Here is a 21,763-nt window from a genome sequence, read left to right as displayed (position 1 = left end):
TTTGCTCTCTCGCCCTCTCTCTCTCACTCTCTCTCTCTCTCTCGCCACGGCGATGCTCACTGCGGGCTCCCGCTGCTGGCCCACACACCTGCTCATCACCACACCGGCCGCTGATCCCAGCTGATTACTGCACTACTTAGATGGCGAGTCTGCACTAGTCTTCGCTGGATCGTTGAGCTATCAGTGTCAGTTAGACTTGTGTTTCGGCTAACCTTCACCTTGAGAATTTCTTATTATTATCCTGCTAACCTGACGTTTTTTGTGTAGATCGTTTTTGGAACCCGATGCGGAGAGGAGTGATTGAAGGGGGAACTTTTTGTACAGAAAGTGTGGAACACCCTTCTCCCAACCCTGTTTCCCACGGACCCTGGCGACCCGGACCCGTTTCCCCTGCACGTTGTATATAGCCACTTGGTGTATGTGTTCACTGTAAATAAACGCACTGTCCTTCGCTTAAAGGAAAACCCTGGCCTGCGCCTGAGTCTCTTTCGGAACCCCTAACAATTATATAGTTGGGAAGATGCCAAATGCTAAAGGGGAGAAAATGTTGGACGTTACTCATGTTACTATTAACAAAAGCAGGCCACCGTAGAAGTCAATTAAATTTTATAGAGAAAGATAGTTACAACCAAAGTAATATATAGAAAAATAAAATAGAATAGGAAGTTGTTGACCTGTCCTTTATGGGCTGAACTGTCATTGCTTGCTGTACCGGAGGAGTTGGTGAAGATGATGGCTGAATAGGTGGCTGAGCTGATGATAAGGCTGATGAGTCGTCTACCAACTGAGCTATTGACTGGGCTATGGATTGTGAGGCTGAATGCGATGGAGGTGACGGCTGGGCAGCTGACTCAAAAAACACAGCCCCGGTATAAACAGTCACAAGGTCTGGCGAAACAGACAGAGTGTCTTTTCCACTCACCACAGCAACTCAGAAGTCTCGGGACCCGGCTGTGGCGATGGGCGTCGGCGGCGTGAACGTCGCTTCCTTCTCGGGGATAGCTCCGACCGGCCGGGTAATTCCACATCCGGCGGGCCGGGCCGCAGATTGCCCGGCGGGCAGTGCAAAACATTCACCACCGGGCTGGGTCGGGAAGCAGTAGCGGCTGGAGGTCGAAGGTGCAGTTCTTTCAGAAGGAAGTCCTGTGCAAGCGGGTGAAGAGAGTCCAGTAGCCAGGGGTGAGCAGAAATTAGCTGCTGTAGCCTGGCTTCTACAGCGCGGTGAAATTCCTCTCCCTCACGTTCAAGCCACAGGTTAACCAACCTCGAAACAGAGTCAATCACTTCCTCCCGAAACTCCTGGGAAGGTGCGGATAATGCTGGGTCCATGTTTGGTCGGCTCGTACTGTCACGGCTGGGGCAGCAGTCGTGTTGTGGAATGAAAGGAGGACCCAAAATGCAGGCAGCCGACTGATGATATGAGTGAGGGTTTATTTACAGGTGACAGTGGCAGGAACAGGCAACGAATCATGAGACATACTAACGGAAACCTAAACTGGGAAAACTAAAGAGCAACTAGAAATCCTCAGGGCACGGGATGAAAAGCAGAGAGATGCAGACTGACGGAGGATACCAAAAACGCAGAGATACACAGATGAACGCAGACGAGCCGACAATGAACACAGACCGACACCCACTAAATATACACACACAAGGTAATCGGGTAATCACACACAGGAGGGAAGAACAGCTGAACCCAATACACATGAGGTCCGGAGGAGACAATCTGAACACAATGACAACAGACACAGACTTTCAGAACAAAACAGGAAATCTAGAACCTAAACCGGACACAAGGGGGAGGACACAGAATAACTAGAACAGAAGGACATAATCATAAAACACAAAACGCTGGGCCAACGACCCAGCACCATGACAGAGGGGAGAAGAGACGGTGAGAAAGGGGGGAAGAAAGAAAGAAAAACAAACAAAACACCTGGATCACCTGTATGGAGAAAAAAAAACAGAAGAGAAAGCAAACAAAAAAAGAGCAGCATAATAAACACAGCACCATCACAATAAACTAGCTAGCAGTAGATAACAGTAGATACTGAAAATAAACGATATTGTGCAGCACGCAAGATCAACAGTGCACAATGTGCTTTGAGGCAGCAGCCAAGAAAGGTGTAGTCGCGTCTGTGAACACCCGTGTGTACACCTGTGTGTACACCTGCGTGGATCAGCATGCTTGTATTCCAAAGGTTTCTCCATGTAGCGATCTGCTAGGGAGTGTGGGGAGCCATAGCCCCGTCCCCCAGGGCATTAAGCAGGTATGGAGGAGATCCAGGCCCCAGATATCCAGAGGCCCCAGAGTACAAGGACCCGAGGAGGACCACCAAAGGGGGGGGGAACCGCAGGGAGTGTGGTGAGGGGAGATAGGCCTCCGTACTTTGGAGGGCCTGCGATGTACCCAGAGAGGTTGAGTCTAAGACCCAACCTGACATATAGACACAGACAAACAGGTGCACGCGGACACAAACGTGCGTTCCCACCCCCATATACACAACCAAATACTCGGCACTCACCCAACGTGTAGACAGACACAAATAGACACTGCACAGACAGTCGCACTCCCCAATCATACTCTATATCCCGGGTCCAGGTACCCTCGCCCCCAGAGGGGCAAGCCGCACCTAGACCCAGGAGATGTAACCCTTCTCTCTGGGGTGGAGGCAAGCGGACCACCTCCTTATCTGCAGTAGCAGGGAGGCCCCGCATCCCAGACCCCAATCTGACGGCTAACAGAACCGGGGTGAGTGAAGACCCCAAACCTCCCTACGCCCGCTCATATGTAGTGTTGCTGTGTGCTGTTCTAAAGTGCATTTAAAACACAGGAGAGCATGGTTCCTGCTTCCTCTCAGAGAGCAGCCCGGCTCCTCCCGAAAACCCTTAGTGTCTATGTGCATTTAAAAAGGCTACAGTCTTAAAGGGCTGTGCTTGTAACACTCTGCCTTCATATTAAATAATTTTTCATATAATATTTTTTTACAACTATTTCTTCACATCAATATGCGGGCCGCAAGTAGAGGTGACGTGGGCCGCAAATGGCCCGCGGGCCGCGAGTTTGAGACCCCTGCAGTATACAGTGTACCAAAATGCTGTTTCACTCTAAGCCGCATGGTGCATTTATAAATATATAAAGGATATATCTCCAAGAGATATAAAATTAGGAATTATAAATGAATAACATGCTAAGTTTCAGTAAGACCTTAGTAGTGGTTTCCAGTATGATCCGCTGTTTTTGTTTACAGTTCCTGTTCAAACAGTGTTCTGCCACATAAAGGATGTCCTACAGTTGCCTCCATCCTGTAGACTGCTGCCATCTGTGGCCACAGTTGGCTGTCATGTCTGGAAGCTAACTTCACTACAAGCCACTGGAATCAACAATTTGTGCGATGTGTGGGGGAAACAGCTTGTTAAAGTTGTTTGCTCATTGCAGAGTGTGGATGAAACCTGATGTTAATTGAGGTCACCATAACAAGACAATAATCTAACTATAATGAGCAATATTAATACCAGGTTAATGACAAAACTATTTACCAATTGTGTGTGAGACAGTGAGTATAAAAAAAAGTTGTGTTGCGTTAACAGGTTTGGTTGAGAGAAAGAGGAGGCTCCTCATCTTGAAAACTGAAAGAGCTTGGTGAGAAGGTGGAGAAGGCCATGAGGACTCACATGCAGGACTCTGAATTAGGAAGCTTCACAAGCAATTTATTTACACAGTTCACCGAGCGTATACACAAATCTGCAGAAATAGTGCTATGTACAAAAGTGGGGTGATGGGGCTCCAGGGAAATCCAGGGAAACAGACTTTCGCTCTTCTTGCAACAATCCACACACATGATCAGGCTCTCTTTCTCCGACACTCACCACACGGGAAACGGGAAAACAGTCCTGGGAGTCTGTACACAGGGAAATGTTCGGTAGTTCAATGCTCAGAAACACGAAGGGAAAACTTAGCTGGCAACTTGATGACACTAACGCGAGTCAAACACAATGATCAAGTGAAGAACAGCAGTCATCGTCTGGCTTAAATGCTGGTTGCGTTAATAAGCCTCAGGTGCTTCCTCCTCCAAGGGGCGTGGGCCGAGGGCGTGAACCCCGGCGAGATACAGGAAGAGAGAGAAAGAGAGGAGGCGAGAGAGAGAGAGAGAGAGAGAGAGAGAGAGAGAGAGAGAGAGAGAAACAGCTGATGAGCGCCCTGCTGATCCCCCAGGCTGTGACAGTATCAATAATATACAAATCTTCAATGCTGTGAATGCCCCTGTCGTACCAAGTTTTGATAGTTTATCATTCCAGTCCTTTAGCCATAAAGGGATGGCATTAAGATTTGCCGCCCAATAATACGTGTGCAAGTTTGGCAGTGAAAGCCCACCTATGTGTTGGTCTTTCCATAAATTCTTTTCCTGTGTGAGGTGATTTATTATTCCATAAACAAGAAGAAAACATTCGATTTAATTACTTGAATAAAGTCTTGATGCATTCTCAATCATCCAGAAAAGTAAATCTCCAAAAGTTGATTCTGTTCATCTGGACGTAGCGTTTTGTGAGAGAAACGTTTCGTCACTCACCCAAGTGACTTCTTCAGCTGACTGCAGGTTTCCCCAATCTTATTAAGAGTACATTTGCATAATGACTGAAACCAGCCCACTGAAGGGACAATGGGCTGGGAGGTCAGTTCCTTCATCATAATTATGCAAATTCTCATGACCACTGATCAACAACCACTGACCAAAACCCACTGACCAAAGACCAAAAAAATCTAAATCTTGAGCCCATAAAAGAGGTCAAAGTAACAGAACTCTACTCAAGGTTGACAAAAAAACAATACTGATAACTCAAACAAGCTGACTGTTAGGTTTAATGTATGTATTGTAGGTTGCCATTTAGAAAGCTAGAATGCTTCTGTTTGCTATCTCGGTAACCTAAGCATATGACTACGTACATGACTTTGATAAGGGGAACAAGCAGCCTTGAGAAGAACAGATTCTACCAACAACAATCTGGGAGAGCTGCACTCCCATCATATAACCACACACAATGTATAATCACGCTTGCACAGCACAATCACACTTTGTATCTAGTTATAGTAATTTCTCATAGGTAATACAGCAACAAGCTTTATGAATATTCATGTGTATAACCAATAAAAACAACCTGCAGGGGGAAAGCAAGTTGAAGTGGGTTGGAGACAGCTGCTTCCCCCTCGCGAGTGAAAACTTGAGCTCTGTGTGACCTTGTTCCTGAGTGAGTTTCTGTTTTATCCAGCAGTATCAGGGGTAAAACTCTGACACTGACCTAACTAAACAAGATGAAGGGGAAACTTAAATAGTGGCTGATTAGCCCACAAAAACACAAAAAGGGGTAAAAACACACAAAGCCTAACTGAAACTAACATAACAAACTAATTCTAAACCAAAACCAGTTATTCACTGTCCTTTAAATTAATTCCTATATTTAAAGACAGACAAATGTGAATCCAGTGTTATGTATAAGCCTCTACACTGATATTGCCACTGTGTGGCTGAAACTGCAGCCATCACACTGACAAAGAATATCCATGCCTCATCCCCATTAGAAAATTGAATGGACCACTTAAGAATATTGAGGAGGAGAGTAAAAACAACCATGGTCCAGAAGAGCTTGGTCGTTTTTACTCTCCTCCTCAATATTGAACCCTTAACAGACTCCATTAATTTTCAGTACACTCATAATGTCATGGTACAGAACCTGAATCATTGCTTTAAAACCTGGGCTGAAAGCAAAAAGCACTCAAAGTTTACCACAAATATTGGTGTTTAACCCGGTCAAAAGTTTTTTGTTGGTCTATAAAAATGAGACCAATATCTATGTCCAAAGAGCTAGAGATTTTCAAAATATCTTGAATTAAAGTGATATTATCACTTATTAGTCTGCTTGTTTGGTCTCCATGAATGACAGAAGCCATCATATCCCAAAGTTTAGTCCCCAAGGCTTTGGAAAGAATCTCACAGTCTGAACACAGAAAAGAGACTGGTTGCCAGTTTTTCAAATTGCATAGAGCTCCCTTCTTTGGTAGCAGAGTAATGACCACTCTTCTACAGCTCAGAGGCAGAAAGCCTCTATGCAGACTATTCGTGATAACCTCCAGCAAATCCTCATCCATCACCGACCAAAAAGATCTGTAAAATTCGACAGGAAGACCATCTATGCCAGTGTGATGCCTGTTGTACTCCTTAGCATCTAACATCCTCTTCAACTTTTCTACCTTAGTGAACATAATGATGTCGGGCCAGGTAGGATCCAGAAGAGAAGGAAGTATTAGCACTGTGGTGCAAAGCTGAGCTGAGCTGTTCTGTAACCACTCTGAAGGGGGATAGATCTATAGTCAAGAAGAGCCAGATAGGAATCCCTGGCTTTTTTAACAGTTTGAACAGCCAGTACCAATACTCTTTGGAAACCTTGGACTGCTGGTGAGATGCTTCAATCTATATGATCCATGACCCATATGTAACTGCAAAAATGCCAAAGAGATGTCATGAAAACTGAGGGCCATTATCTTCCAAATGACTTCCAAAATACCATGGTTTGCAAAAATAGACCTTAGATGTACAATGGCATTTAAACACAATATATAATCATATATAATGTAATGTGTAAAGACTTATATCAAATGATAAAAATAGATTTTACAGCGTCACACCAACAGTCACAGGACATGCTTTGACCTTTTTCCATTAAATGTAAATACCTGAATCAGTCACAAAATTATTGTCAACTGCCATAAATTATTCATAATTATCTGCCCATACTGACCATGGAACACCAGTATGATGAAACTTAAGACTATAGTTTATGAAAAGTTGAATGAGTTGTTATAAAAATTACAAATGGATAAATTCATGGAAGATGATATGCTTTATCTAAAACATGAGTAAAGATGATTTGGTAATGTGACTTTAAGTTTGTACAACAAATTAATTTATGTTCTGACTAAGCTATTGCAACCTTTGAAATAAGATCTCAAAGGATTATTTACACTCATGAAAACTTCTTTTTCCATATGACTATCCAGTTGCTGAGTTTGCAGGCAGTTTTTTTTTTTTCTCGTATGTGCATCGAGACTTGGTGAGGGATGGTGAAGGAGCTCAGACCCTGGTTCAGCCCGGAGAATTGTGGAGTTAAAATGTATTCATGGTGAAATTTACGAATATCCTACGAATGGGTCTATATGGTTCTGTGCGGCCTACACACAGTTTAATGCTTATCCTATGCCCTGAATTGACGAGCTCCGGGACTGATTGGGCACTGCTCTTTTTTCACAACACTAGATTTGACCAAGGGATACTGGCAAATTAACTAGTCTCCAGAGTCTAAGGAAAAAATGACCTTCTACATCTTGTATGGCTTTTGCCAATTCATTTTCAGCTCTGCTTGTTCAGAGCCAGGCCACTTTCCACTTTCTCATGTACAGGGTGCTGCAACCGCACATGCATGTGCTGCTGCCTACTTGTATGACATTATCAAAGACAATGACACCTGGTCGGCGCATGTACAGATGATGGCCATGATGCAGGAGTCTCTGAGGCAAGCGGGGCTCTTGGCTGCCCCCAAAAAGTGTGCTTTGGACATACGGAGGTACAGTATTTGGTGTACCACTTGGGGATGGGCAGGTGCACCCTCAAACAGGAAAGACAGCGGCAATCGAATCCTGCCAGACCCCCAAAACCAAAAACAGAGGTGAGGCGGTTTTGGGGGGCTGGTCAGCTGCTATCACTTTATTTACTGACCAGCCCCCTTACCTACCTGTTTTGTCAGCAAAAGGATCAACTGTCAGGGTCCTGGGTCTGAGCGACCCAGGATCCCCGATCAGTTATGGACTAATATTATAATATATATTTTGTATTGCTGTCCCTCGTTATCCCTGCTTGTATGTGTGTGTGTGTATGTGTTTCTGCGGGCGCCTTCAGGCCTGGTGGGTGTGGCCTTGCTGGCGGACTGGCCACACCCGAGCTGGTCTGTTTGTGAGTGTGAGCTTACCAAGTGAACTGAGGGTACTAACTACTGCCTCTATTTTCCCAGGAAGGATTGCTGGATGAGAGGGCAGCAGACACAGAGTGCACTGGCACTAGGGAGCAGGCACATGGGCACAAACACTGGGAGAAGACACGGAGTGGAAGTCGGGAGCACACGGGGATGTATTATTGTTGTGTATCAGTTCCATCACTGTAAATAAACGCACTGCTTGTACATAGAGCACCGCGCCTGGGTCCTCCTTCTCCACACCCCCCATGGTTTGCCATGCCGAACCGTGACATCAACTGTGTACAGCAAGAAGTTGTCTGAGCGAAAGAGTGCTTGGCGATCCAGGGGGTGACCAACATTCAAGTTCAAGATAGAGAGAGAGTTACCTCCTATTAGTATTGTTACCTCCTATTAGTTAGAAGGGACAGTGTGTTTGAGTGTGTATGCATATGGGTGTTTGTGTCCATAGGCTGGTGGATACTGATGTCTCTGTACCAGATGGCCTTTCAAACCTCTGCTCAGACCATTCCAGTGCATTAATAATGTCACTGCCTTAATTGCATTGGTATCCAGCTCTGCAATTGTTCAAGTTCAAGGTGATCAGTGGGTGTGTGTGTGTGTGTGGCACGGTGTGATTTATGGCTGAGCTGCAGGGGAGGTGTGGAGGTTTCAGCGGAAGTGCCAGGTCATGCTGCCTATTATCAATTAAACACATCTCCCTTAATTTGTCTCAATATTACTCTAGGAAAGTCTACCTGACTAGGTAGAGTTAAACTGAGTGTATGGAGTCCTGTGGGGGGTTCTGCCATAACCATCTTGTTACACTAGTATGTAAGTAATCAAAAGACCTCATCATCATCAACCCACTGTCATGGTCCTGGGTCGTTGACCCAGCGTTTTGTGTTTTGTGATCATTTTCCTCTGTTCTAGTTCTTCGGTGCCCTCCCCCCTTGTGTCCGGTTCAGGTTCTAGATTTCCTGTTTTGTTCTGAAAGTCTGTGTCTGTTGTCATTGTGTTCAGCTTGTCTCCTCCGGTCCTCATGTGTATTGGGTTCAGCTGTTCTTCCCTCCTGTGTGTGATTACCCGATTACCTTGTGTGTGTATATTTAGTGGGTGTCGGTCTGTGTTCATTGTCGGCTCGTCTGCGTTCTATGGTGTTCCGTTCCTGTCTCTGCCCCACACCCCTTTTGTATGCTCTCAGGTTTGTCATTTAGTTCTGCCAGTTTAGGTTTCTTCAGTTGTTTTCTCATGCTTCGTTGTCTGTTCTGCCACTGTCACCTGTAAATAAACCCTCACTCATATCATCAGTCGGCTGCCTGCATTTTGGGTCCTCCTTTCCTCCAACACCACACGGCTCACCCCGCCAGCCGTGACAGTACAAGCCGACCAAACATGGACCCAGCAGCATCCGCACCTTCCCAGGAGTTTCGGGAGGAAGTAATCGACTCCGTTTCAAGGTTGGTCAACCTGTGGCTCGAACGTGGAGAGGGAGAGGAGTTTCACCGCGCTGTAGAAGCCAGGCTACAGTAGCTAATTTCTTCTCACTCCTGGCTACTGGACTCTCTTCACCCGCTCGCACAAGACTTCATTCTTAACGAGCTTCACCTCCAGCCGCTACCGCTTCCCAACCCAGCCCGGCGGTGAAGGTTTTGCCCGGCCCGCCGGAGGTTTTGCCCGGCCCGCCGGAGCAGTCGGCAGGGAGGAAGTGACGATCACGCCGTCAGCGCGTCACCCCACAGCCGGATATTAGGACTTCAGAACTGCCGGCTGTGGTGAGTGAGAAGGACCCTTTTTTGGACTGTGGGACAGTTTATTCAGGGGCCTTGTTTTGTGCAGCAGATGACAAGGAGAACTGTTTGTTGCCTGTTCATTCTCCTGCTCAGCTGTCTTTACCCCAGTTAGCTTCCCAGCCAGAAGCTCAGTTAACTGCCCAGCCGTCACCTCCATCTCATTCAGCCTCACTACCCATAGCCCAGTTACAGTCACAGTCAGACTTATTAGACACCATGTTACAGTCCATAGCCCAGTCAATAGCTCAGTTGGTAGGAGACTCATCAGCCTTATTATCAGCTCAGCCATCGTCTTCACCAACTCCTCCTGTACAACAAGTTGAGTCAATCCAACCCGAAAAGAACTACACTGAACAAAAATATAAACGCAACACTTTTGTTTTTGCTCCCATTCCCCATGGGATGGACGTAGAGACCTAAAATCCATTCCAGATACACAATATAACCATCCCTCCCAAACAGTGGTCACAAATCAGTCCAAATGTGTAGTAGTAGGCACATCTGCTATATTGAGATAATCCATCCCACCTCACAGGTGTGCCACATCAGGATGCTGATCTGACATCATGAGTAGTGCACAGGTGTACCTCAGACTGCCCACAACAAAAGGCCACCCTGGAATGTGCAGTTTTTTGCGCTATTGGGGGTCTGGGGACCCAGAAGCGGTCAGTATCTGGTGTGACCACCATTTGCCTCATGCAGTGCAACACATCGTCGCATGGAGTCTATCAGATTGTCAATTGTGGCCTGTGGAATGTTGGTCCACTCCACTTCAATGGCTGTGCGAGGTTGTTGGATATTCGTGGGAACTGGTACACGCTGTCGTATATGCCGGTCAAGCACATCCCGAACATGCTCAAAGGGTGACATGTCCGGTGAGTATGCTGGCCATGCAAGAACTGAGACATTCTCAGCTGCCATCTGCCCTGAACAATGTGAACCATGATTCATCCGTGAAGCGCACACCTCTCCAACGTGCCAGACGCCATCGAATGTGAGCATTTGCCCACACAAGTCTGTTACGGCGACGAGCTGGAGTCAGGTCAAGACCCCGATGAGGACGACGGGCATGCAGTTGAGCGTCCCTGAGACGGTTTCTGACAGTTTGTGCAGAAATTGTTTGGTTGTGCAAACCAATTGTTCCAGCAACTGTCTGGGTGGCTGGTCTCAGACGATCTTGGAGGTGAACCTGCTGGATGTGGAGGTCCTGGGCTGGTGTGGTTACACGAGGTCTGCGGTTGTGAGGCCGGTTGGCTGTGCTGCCATATTCTCTGAAACGCCTGTGGAGACGGCTTATGGTTGAGAAATGAACATTCAATGCGCGGGCGACAGATCTGGTTGACATTCCTGCTGTCAGCATGCCAATTGCACGCTCCCTCATTGCTTGTGGCATCTGTGGCATTTTGCTGTGAGACAAAACTGCACATTCCAGGGTGGCCTTTTGTTGTGGGCAGTCTGAGGTACACCTGTGCACTACTCATGATGTCAGATCAGCATCCTGATGTGGCACACCTGTGAGGTGGGATGGATTATCTCAATATAGCAGATGTGCCCACTACCACACATTTGGACTGATTTGTGACCACTGTTTGGGAGGGATGGTTATACTGTGTATCTGGAATGAATTTTAGGTCTCTACGTCATCCCATGGGGAATGGGAGCAAAAACAAAAGTGTTGCGTTTATATTTTTGTTCAGTGTATTTTTCAACTGTTCATTCCAAGCAGAGAGACAAACCACCCAATATTGTAATCAGTCCTCAAAAGCTGGCCAGTTCAGAGACTGTGAGTGTGACTCTGGACCCCTGGAGGTTAAGAAGCCAGCTGAGGACTGCACCCGGCTGTCGCTGCCTGAGCTGAGTCAATGCTCTGTGCAGCTGCAGGCTGCTTTGTGTTTGCCAGAGGCCCGTGCGCCTGCTGGCTCTGATCCGTCCCTGCCAGAGGCCCCTGCGCCTGCTGGCTCTGATCCGTCCCTGCCAGAGGCCCGTGCGCCTACTGGCTCTGATCCGTTCCTGCCAGAGGCCTGTGTGCCTGCTGGTTCAGCCCTGCGTGTGCCAGGGGCCCCTGTGCCCGCTGGTTCAGTGACTATTTCCGCTGGGGGTTCTGGAGAGCCCGGCCAGCACTTTCCTGTCTCCGCTGGAGGGTCCGAGGGGCCCGTTCAGCCGCCTGTCTCCGCTGGAGGGTCCGAGGGGCCCGTTCAGCCGCCTGTCTCGTCAGCTGGAGGGCCCGAGGAGCCCGTCCAGCCTCCTGCCTCGTCAGCTGGAGGGCCCGAGGAGCCCGTCCAGCCTCCTGCCTCGTCAGCTGGAGGGCCCGAGGAGCCCGTCCAGCTGCCAGCTGCAGCCTCATCATCCTCGCCGGCTTCAGCTTCATCTTCGCCTGGTCCGGCATCTGCATCCTCAGCGTCGCCTGGTCCGGCTTCAGCATCCTCAGCGTCACCTGGTCCAGCCTCTGCTTCTGCCTCGCCTGGTCCGGCCTCTGCTTCTGCCTCGCCTGGTCCGGCATCTGCATCCTCAGCGTCGCCTGGTCCGGCCTCTGCTTCTGCCTCGCCTGGTCCGGCATCTGCATCCTCAGCGTCGCCCGGTCCGGCTTCAGCATCCTCAGCGTCGCCTGGTCCGGCCTCTGCTTCTGCCTCGCCTGGTCCGGCCTCTGCTTCTGCAGGGGCCACGCAGCCTTTGGGTCCCGAACCGCCGCCTCAACATCGGCGGTCATCTGCCAGGCCGCTAGTTGGGCGTCATCGTCGATATGGACGACCTCCCAGACGCCGCCGCTGCCTTCCGCGTGGCCGGCCTCCAGACTTGTGTCACTGCCGCCGTTGCTGTCCGCACGGTCGGCCGCCTGAACTGTTTCCTTGTCGCCGCCATTGCTGTCCGCACGGTCGGCCGCCTGAACGGTTTCCCCGTCGCCGCCGCTGTCGTGTGCACGGTCGGCCCCCTGAACTGTTTCCACTTCGCCACCGCTGCCTTCCGTGCAGTCTGCTTTTGGATCTGTGTCGCCAACGCGGCCGGCCTCAGACGATGAATCGTCCTGGACTTCTGAGTTGTCAGCCTCCGGGCCGGCCTCCTGAACTGTGTTTTGTTATTGAACTCCAGCATGTGTGTTTGTGTTTTGGACAATTCACTTGGTTCGCTGGAGCTTGTTTTTGTTCGGTGTTGGTCCCTCCGTCCTGGGCCCCCGTCGCCCGCCCTGGGTTGGTCGTTTGTTTTTGTTTTGGGCTGTCTGGAGCCAGCCCTTGGAGGGGGGGTACTGTCATGGTCCTGGGTCGTTGACCCAGCGTTTTGTGTTTTGTGATCATTTTCCTCTGTTCTAGTTCTTCGGTGCCCTCCCCCCTTGTGTCCGGTTCGGGTTCTAGATTTCCTGTTTTGTTCTGAAAGTCTGTGTCTGTTGTCATTGTGTTCAGCTTGTCTCCTCCGGTCCTCATGTGTATTGGGTTCAGCTGTTCTTCCCTCCTGTGTGTGATTATCCGATTACCTTGTATGTGTATATTTAGTGGGTGTCGGTCTGTGTTCATTGTCGGCTCGTCTGCGTTCTATGGTGTTCCGTTCCTGTCTCTGCCCCACACCCCTTTTGTATGCTCTCAGGTTTGTCATTTAGTTCTGCCAATTTAGGTTTCTTCAGTTGTTTTCTCATGCTTCGTTGTCTGTTCTGCCACTGTCACCTGTAAATAAACCCTCACTCATATCATCAGTCGGCTGCCTGCATTTTGGGTCCTCCTTTCCTCCAACACCACACGGCTCACCCCGCCAGCCGTGACACCCACAGCTTATTGTGATGGCATGGAAAAGCTCTGGGGAGTGTGAATTGCTCACTTATGCTGAGTCCCTCCTATATTAACCACCCTCGATGAGTAATATGGCTCTATTTAACTAATAGAGCCATATTACATATTACTTAATGTTCAGTCTCGAACAGTTCTTGACCAGCTCACCAAGTGCATCCAAATCACATGACCGATTGAGGAAAAAGGACCATCATCGTGTCTCTGTTTCAGCTTGCGCTAAAAGTGTGGACTTGAAACAGTGTGTCAGTCAAAAACAAAGGAAGTTGCAATCTCATCAAAAATCAGCGATACAGGTCACACAGAAAAAGACCACAAATACAGACACCTGCAGAAACACTGACAATGACACTGCCAACCACAGGTGCCATAATACCCAATTAACTGGTATTTGTAATATAGACTAACACTACATTAGATCAGCTTAATATAATGAACTAACTAGAACTAACTAACAAACTTTATAAATTACAAATTTGTTCCATTTATTCCGCCCTAGTCCGTGGGTGAGAGAGTTCCTCCCAATGTATGGTTTTCATGCTGGTGTTGCTTCAGCCCCTGGCTCTTTCGAGCACTACACATCTGATGCAAACGTCAAAAGATTTAAGATTTATCAGAAATAAGTACAGTATCATAGCAAACAGACTGCATGAAAGTGCCAATGAAACCTTGTCTTGTCAAAAAACTAATAGCAGACTGATTGCATGTTGTTGGACTTGTTTTCCCATTTCATCATTGGACCCAATACAGTCATTTTTACCAGAAAAGTTAAAGCAAATGGATATGAAGAAATAGTTGGTTAACAAAGTTGCTGTTCTAGCCCTGTACCATCAGCATCTGTGGTAAATACACTTAAAAAAAAAAAAGAGAATTACCTCCGATTAGTATTATTAAAAAAGAATATGGTTTGAAGCTGATTAATAATTGTGACCCTTGTGTATTAAGAAGATATTAAACCATGACAACTTCTGTAGTGACAAGCTGTAGGACTGGTTTTAATAGTTCAAATAAAGAAGACATTAATACGCTTTACGTGACATAGTGAGTCTGACAAAGTGGAAGTGCCGATTGTGCGCAAAGAAATAGGAGGGACAGTGTGTTTGTGTGCGCGTGTGTGTACGTGAGTGAAGACGAGGGGATTGGAGTGGGGGTTGATAAATCCACCCTACGGCTCTGATCACAGAGCAGCAGGAGCTGGACATGCCTAATGGAGATACAGAAAGTGCCCGTGCTTTGTTTTCCACAATTTCTCAACAGCTCCTGCAGAAAGCCGACACTTCATTGGTCGAAAGCCGTGCTGCTGAACATTGTGTTCTCCTGTATCTCTCTGCTCACTGCTGCTCTAAACCTTCTCGTCATCATTTCAGTCTCCCACTTCAGGCACAGATGATTTTTTTTATTGACAATAATGAAATGCAACTGATAAATATCTCTGTTTTTAATTTTTACTTTCGTTTTGTTAGATAAATAAATATCTTTGTCTCAGTTATCACTGTTAAGTTGAATAGGCTTCTTCATGTCTTAATAATGAAACATTTTCACTAAGATGGTTTTAACATGATTGACAAAACATTTTCAGTGCAGCTGTCAGCAGTCTTATTTTCATCCTAATCTTACACTTCAGACACTTCAAACTGAAATTGCTTAGTGATGAGTGGAATCAATTTTGCATGTTCTTGGTGTATTTTAATCACAACTGAAATATTTTATTTGCCTCGATTGAATCATGCCTTATTAATAGGACTTTTTCACTGATGGAATTTTTACTGAAGACCTTTTGAAATGATGAATTACTTTTTTTTTCTCTTTGTAGGAAACTTCACACACCAAGTAACATCGTCCTCCTCTCTCTGGCTGTCTCAGACTTTCTTGTGGGTCTTCTGTTGATGCCAGCAGAAATATTAAGAAGCACGACCTGCTGGGTACTTGGTGATCTTATGTGTTCTGTTTATTGGTATCTGATGGGCAACATTATCTGTGCTTCAATAGGGAACATAGTTCTAATATCAGTTGATCGTTATGTGGCTATTTGTGACCCCTTGCATTACCGCACCAGAATTACTGTGAAACGAACCAAACTCAGTGTGTGCTTATGTTGGTTTTATGCTATTTTCTACTGGAGTCTTTATATAAAGAATATCCTGATTGAACCGGGCAGGTATAATTCCTGCTACGGAGAGTGTATGTTTGTCAGCAGTGATATTGCAGGGATTATTGACCTTTTTTTAGCTTTTATTGTTCCACTTTCTGTCATCATAGTTCTTTATATGAGAGTATTTGTGGCGGCTGTGTCCCAAGCTCGTGCCATGCGCTCTCATGTTACATCTGTCACACTTCAGCATTCAAGCAATCAAGCAAAGAAATCTGAGCTGAAAGCAGCCAGGACTCTGGGGGTTCTTGTAGTTGTGTTTCTATTATGTTACTCTCCATTTTACTGCTATTATCTTGCTGAAGAAAATGTGGTCAATGATCCATCTGCATCTACTGTTATCATTATTTTTTACATTAACTCTTGTCTAAACCCTTTGATCTATGCCTTGTTTTACCCCTGGTTTAGAAATGCTGTTAAACTTATTGTCACTCTGCAGGTCTTCAAGCATAACTCCTGTGAGGCCAACATACTATAAAAGACTCTGAACTCTTCTCCAACTAATTTTTGTCATTATTTTCAGCTGTTAGATTTTTTTGGTTTGTAAGCACCATTTTATGTCAGTCATATATAGGGATGGGTACCGGTGTCCGGTGCCATGATGGCACCGGTTCTGACATAAACGGTAGTAACCAGACCGAAAAGCAGCGCACATTTCGGTGCTTTATTTCGGTGCTTTTTTTTCCTGAGCTGTGATACACTTTAGATTCTAGCCAATCATTTTACGTTTCCGAGGATAGTAGGCGGGGCCAGGTACGTACGTTCTTTTAGAGCAGAGCTACAGATTAAAAATGTCCAAGGCGAAGCGGTTAAAAGTCTGGCTGTACTTCATAGCAAAATATGCAAACTCAGCAGCCTGCAACAAGTGCTTTAAGCTGATACTGTGATACTGTCAAAGGAGGTAACACCTGAAATCCGATGAAACACCTGGCGACGCATAGCGTTTTTTTTAAAAGCCGAGAAATGCGCCGTATTTGATAGCTTGCTGCGAGACCTCACACCGAGCACATCTACTGCGGGTGGGTTGCCTGTTATGCAACATCCCCCAAAAACACGAAGAGGAGAGTCCTGGCCCCTAGCCCTGCCAGTGTAGCAGAAATGATGACGGATGATGATGGCAGCAGCAGCCGTTCTTCTCTGCGTGAGTAGGCTAACCACGTTATTACATTAATGCATGTAAGGTGAACTAGCAAACATCATCATAGCTACATGCGGCTGTCTTCTTGTTTGATGGCAGATACTCTCTTCACCCTGGCTAAAAAGGCTAAAATGACCAAAGAAAAAGTGGAAAACAGTTAAACATGAGAGGTTTAGGACAAAGTTTGTGTTTTTTCCATTGTTTAAGCACTGCTTCCAGCCAAGAGTGATACCATATATGCCCCATAGCTGCAGAAAAGGCTAACATTGTTATATTTTTACAAAAAACAGCTGAACATGAGAGGTTTTTGGACCAATTTTGTGTTCTCCATTCTTTAAGCACCGGTTTGAGCACCGTTTGAGCACCGGCACCGTTTCAAAAGTACCGATTTGGCACCGGTATCGGATAAAACCTAAACGATACCCATCTCTAGTCATATATATATAGAAACTTAGCAAGCAGTTTGCTAACTGTAGCATGGGAGATGGGTGGTCTCGTAGGGTGTCTTGCATTGAAATCTGCTGCAATGACCCGGTTACTGCGTTCACCAGATATCAACACAATTTCGATCCGCTCCTCATGTGTTAACCTCTTCGACATGTCAATGGCTGTGAACAAAGAGACACTTGTAAATAACTCATGAAAGAATAAACTTACGTTGAAACCAAGCGCACCGTTGTTTTTCTTGTGACATTACCAATAAGTTTGATGTGTCACATGGCCCTCTTCCTATTGAAAAAACAAAAGTTGTATCCAAGATGGCCGACTTCTAAATGGCCACCATGGTCACCACCCATCTTAAGGAGTTTGCCCCCTCACATATACTAATGTGCCACAAACAGGACTTTAATATCACCAACCATTCCCATGTTATTACGGTGTACCGTATAAATGGCCCACCCTGTACATACATTCAGCAACCACTTTATCAGTTACACTTTACTCCAGTGCTCGCCACAATAATCCATATTTCTAATTAGCCTTTCTCATCAGCACCAATTCAATTTAATTGGATTTTATTTATATAGCGCCAAATCACAACATAGGCGCTTCATATTGTACAGTAGATCCTACAATAATAGATACTGAGAAAAACCCAACAATCATATGGCCCCCTATGAGCAAGCACTTGGGCGACAGTGGGAAGGAAAAACTCCCTTTTAACAGGAAGAAACCTCCAGCAGAACCAGGCTCAGGGAGGAGCAGTCATCTGCTGCGACCGCTTGGGGTGAGAGAAGGAAAACAGAATAAAATACATGCTGTGGAACAGAGCCCAAGATTAATAGCAGGTACAATTCAATACAGAGAGGTCTATTAACACATAGTGAGTGAGAAAGGTGACTGGAAAGGAAAAACTCATCATGGTAATCCCCCAGCAGCCTACAGGGAGTGCAGAATTATTAGGCAAGTTGTATTTTTGAGAAATAATTTTATTATTGAACAACAACCATGTTCTCAATGAACCCAAAAAACTCATTAATATCAAAGCTGAATGTTTTTGGAAGTAGTTTTTAGTTTGTTTTTAGTTTTAGCTATTTTAGGGGGATATCTGTGTGTGCAGGTGACTATTACTGTGCATAATTATTAGGCAACTTAACAAAAACAAATATATACCCATTTCAATTATTTATTTTTACCAGTGAAACCAATATAACATCTCCACATTCACAAATATACATTTCTGACATTCAAAAACAAAACAAAAACAAATCAGTGACCAATATAGCCACCTTTCTTTGCAAGGACACACTGTAAAACCTAATAAGTTCACAGAACTCAAAAATTGTTGTGTAACAGATTACACAATTTTTTAGTGATGTTTTTAAAAGTTTTAAGTTTAACTAAAAATTATAGTTGCAGTTGCCTTAAATTACCTCAATGTTAACTCATAAATGTTGATATTCCTCAACTTATAATTAGGGAGTAATAAACTCAAAATGTTCAATATTTTTCAACTTAATTAAAAAAATAATTAATTAATGACGCTGGCCAAATCTTCCCCGCATCAAGGTAAATTCAAGATGGCTGACTCAGCTTTCCTGAAGGAGCGACAAGACTCCACCCACCAGAACGTCACTAATATATGCTTCTTAAACTTTTTGAGCGTTCCAAAAAAATTAGCTAAAAAATATTGAGCCCTGTTGAATTAAAGCTGCATAAAAGCCAACAGAGCTCAATACTTTATAGTTTGCTCAACTACAAAACGACATTTGAGTGTTATGAGCTTATTAGTTATGAGCTAGAACAACTGTTAGGGATTACAGTGCACTCAAAAGCCTGCCATCCATGGATTCTGTCAGTGTTTTGATCTGTTTACCATCAACATTGCGTGCAGCAGCAACCACAGCCTCCCAGACACTGTTCAGAGAGGTGTACTGTTTTCCCTCCTTGTAAATCTCACATTTGATGATGGACCACAGGTTCTCAATGGGGTTCAGATCAGGTGAACAAGGTGGCCATGTCATTAGTTTTTCTTCTTTTATACCCTTTCTTGCCAGCCACGCTGTGGAGTACTTGGACGCGTGTGATGGAGCATTGTCCTGCATGAAAATCATGTTTTTCTTGAAGGATGCAGACTTCTTCCTGTACCACTGCTTGAAGAAGGTGTCTTCCAGAAACTGGCAGTAGGACTGGGAGTTGAGCTTGACTCCATCCTCAACCCGAAAAGGCCCCACAAGCTCATCTTTGATGATACCAGCCCAAACCAGTACTCCACCTCCACCTTGCTGGCGTCTGAGTCGGACTGGAGCTCTCTGCCCTTTACCAATCCAGCCACGGGCCCATCAAGACTCACTCTCATTTCATCAATCCATAAAACCTTAGAAAAATCAGTCTTGAGATATTTCTTGACCCAGTCTTGACATTTCAGCTTGTGTGTCTTGTTCAGTGGTGGTCATCTTTCAGCCTTTCTTACCTTGGCCATGTCTCTGAGTATTGCACACCTTGTGCTTTTGGGCACTCCAGTGATGTTGCAGCTCTGAAATATGGCCAAACTGGTGGCAAGTGGCATCTTGGCAGCTGCACGCTTGACTTTTCTCAGTTCATGGGCAGTTATTTTGCGCCTTGGTTTTTCCACACGCTTCTTGCGACCCTGTTGACTATTTTGAATGAAACGCTTGATTGTTCGATGATCACGCTTCAGAAGCTTTGCAATTTTGAGACTGCTGCATCCCTCTGCAAGATATCTCACTATTTTTGACTTTTCTGAGCCTGCCAAGTCCTTCTTTTGACCCATTTTGCCAAAGGAAAGGACGTTGCCTAATAATTATGCACACCTGATATAGGGTGTTGATGTCATTAGACCACACCCCTTCTCATTACAGAGATGCACATCACCTAATATGCTTAATTGGTAGTAGGCTTTCGAGCCTATACAGCTTGGAGTAAGACAACATGCATGAAGAGGATGATGTGGACAAAATACTCATTTGCCTAATAATTCTGCACTCCCTGTATAACTATTGCAGGGTAACTAAGGGAGGATTCAGGGTCACCTGATCCAGCCCTAACTATATGCAAAAAGGAAAGTTTTAAGCCTAATTTTAAAAGTAGAGATAGTCAAAGCATTTAGGCATGTCGATATAATCAAGGTGGTGCCTGCTGGAGGTCAAACCGAGGATCAAAAAATGAAAAAAAGATGAGTAAATGTGGCATAATTGTTGATGTCAAACCAGCGGATCTGAGTATTTCAGAGACATACTGATGTACTGAGATTTTTCTGCACAAACATCTCCAGAGTTTATGGAGTGGTCTGAAATGAGAAAATTATTCAGTGTGCTGTAGTTTTCTGGGTTGAAATCCTTTGTTGATGTCAGAGGAGAATGGCTAGACTACTTCAAGCTGATAGGAAGGCAACAGAACCCAAAATAACCACTTATTACAAACAAACAACTAAGATCATGAAACTGAAGCTATATTTTGCACAAAAAGTGTCAGACGGATTCGTGCTGTGGTTACAATGACGCAGACGCTGTACCAGTCTGAAGGGTGAAGAGACAGTTAAACATAAAAGTGAATCTCTTGATTTACCGGTCGATCTCTGTCCCCACCCTAACCTATGGTCACAAAGTTTAGGTAGTGACCAAAAGAATGAGATCATGGATACAAGCAGCGGAAATAAGCTTTCTCTGAAGGATGGCTGGTTTCTTTCTCCCTTAGAGATAGGGTGAGGAGTTCAGCCATCCAGGAGGGGCTGAGAGTAGAGCTGCTACTTCTCCACATCGAAAGGAGCCAGTTGAGGTGGTTCAAGCATCTGATAATGATGCATCCCAGGCACATTCTGTGTTAGGTGTTTGTGGAAGCAGGTTTCTTTTCTGTTGTGTTAATCACATCAGGGATGTAAGTCCTTAGGTGACGGCCAAGCAGAAAACGAGGTAATAATTCTCTCTGCAAGGGAGAAGGTATAGCCCCCCCCCCCCCCCCCCCCTCCCCAAGAGGGGCCAACATGTAAGAGTTTGTGGAATGTTCTTTGTCTCTGTCTCTGTGTATAAGATGTAAGGGCGGTGGCCACAATTCAGAGATGGTCCTAGTGTTTCACTGGGATGCTCTCTCCTGGACAAGCTGGAGGAGTTGGTTGGTGAGAGGGAGGTCTGGGGTTCTCTCTTTAGGCTGCTGCCCCTGCCAGCCACCGATAAGTGGAAGAAGATGGATGGATTGATGCAAAACTGTTCACGAAGTGAAAGATATCGAGCTACATTCCAAGTCATACTAAACTTTTTTTTTATCCCTTTTGAAGGCAATTTGATCCATAGTGTAGTGATTTATATGTTTAACTGTCAAGCAAACAATCCCTGGTTCAAGCTTGAGAGAAAACGTAAATCCTTTGAGGGTTATGTCATGAAGGGTGTCTAGTGTAAAAATCTGCCGAATCAACTCTATAATGAATGGTTAATGTGGGTAATGTAGTTAA

General features: G+C 45.5%; 1 protein-coding gene across 1 annotated transcript; it reads left to right on the top strand.

Annotated features, from left to right (window-relative positions):
* Positions 1-14,774: 14,774 nt before the first annotated feature.
* LOC309690475 (trace amine-associated receptor 13c-like) lies at positions 14,775-16,194 on the top strand (the record flags this gene model as incomplete). The annotated part of the gene is made up of 2 exons (XM_082507503.1): positions 14,775-14,947; positions 15,381-16,194. 2 exons carry the CDS (start codon positions 14,775-14,777, stop codon positions 16,192-16,194), a joined length of 987 nt encoding a protein of 328 aa, XP_082363629.1.
* Between the last annotated feature and the right edge of the window lie 5,569 nt (positions 16,195-21,763).

The sequence above is a fragment of the Aulonocara stuartgranti genome (genome assembly GCF_965226115.1).
Source record: "Aulonocara stuartgranti genome assembly, chromosome: 16".
Classification (NCBI taxonomy): domain Eukaryota; kingdom Metazoa; phylum Chordata; class Actinopteri; order Cichliformes; family Cichlidae; genus Aulonocara; species Aulonocara stuartgranti.
This window is presented reverse-complemented; position numbering and strand designations above follow the sequence as displayed.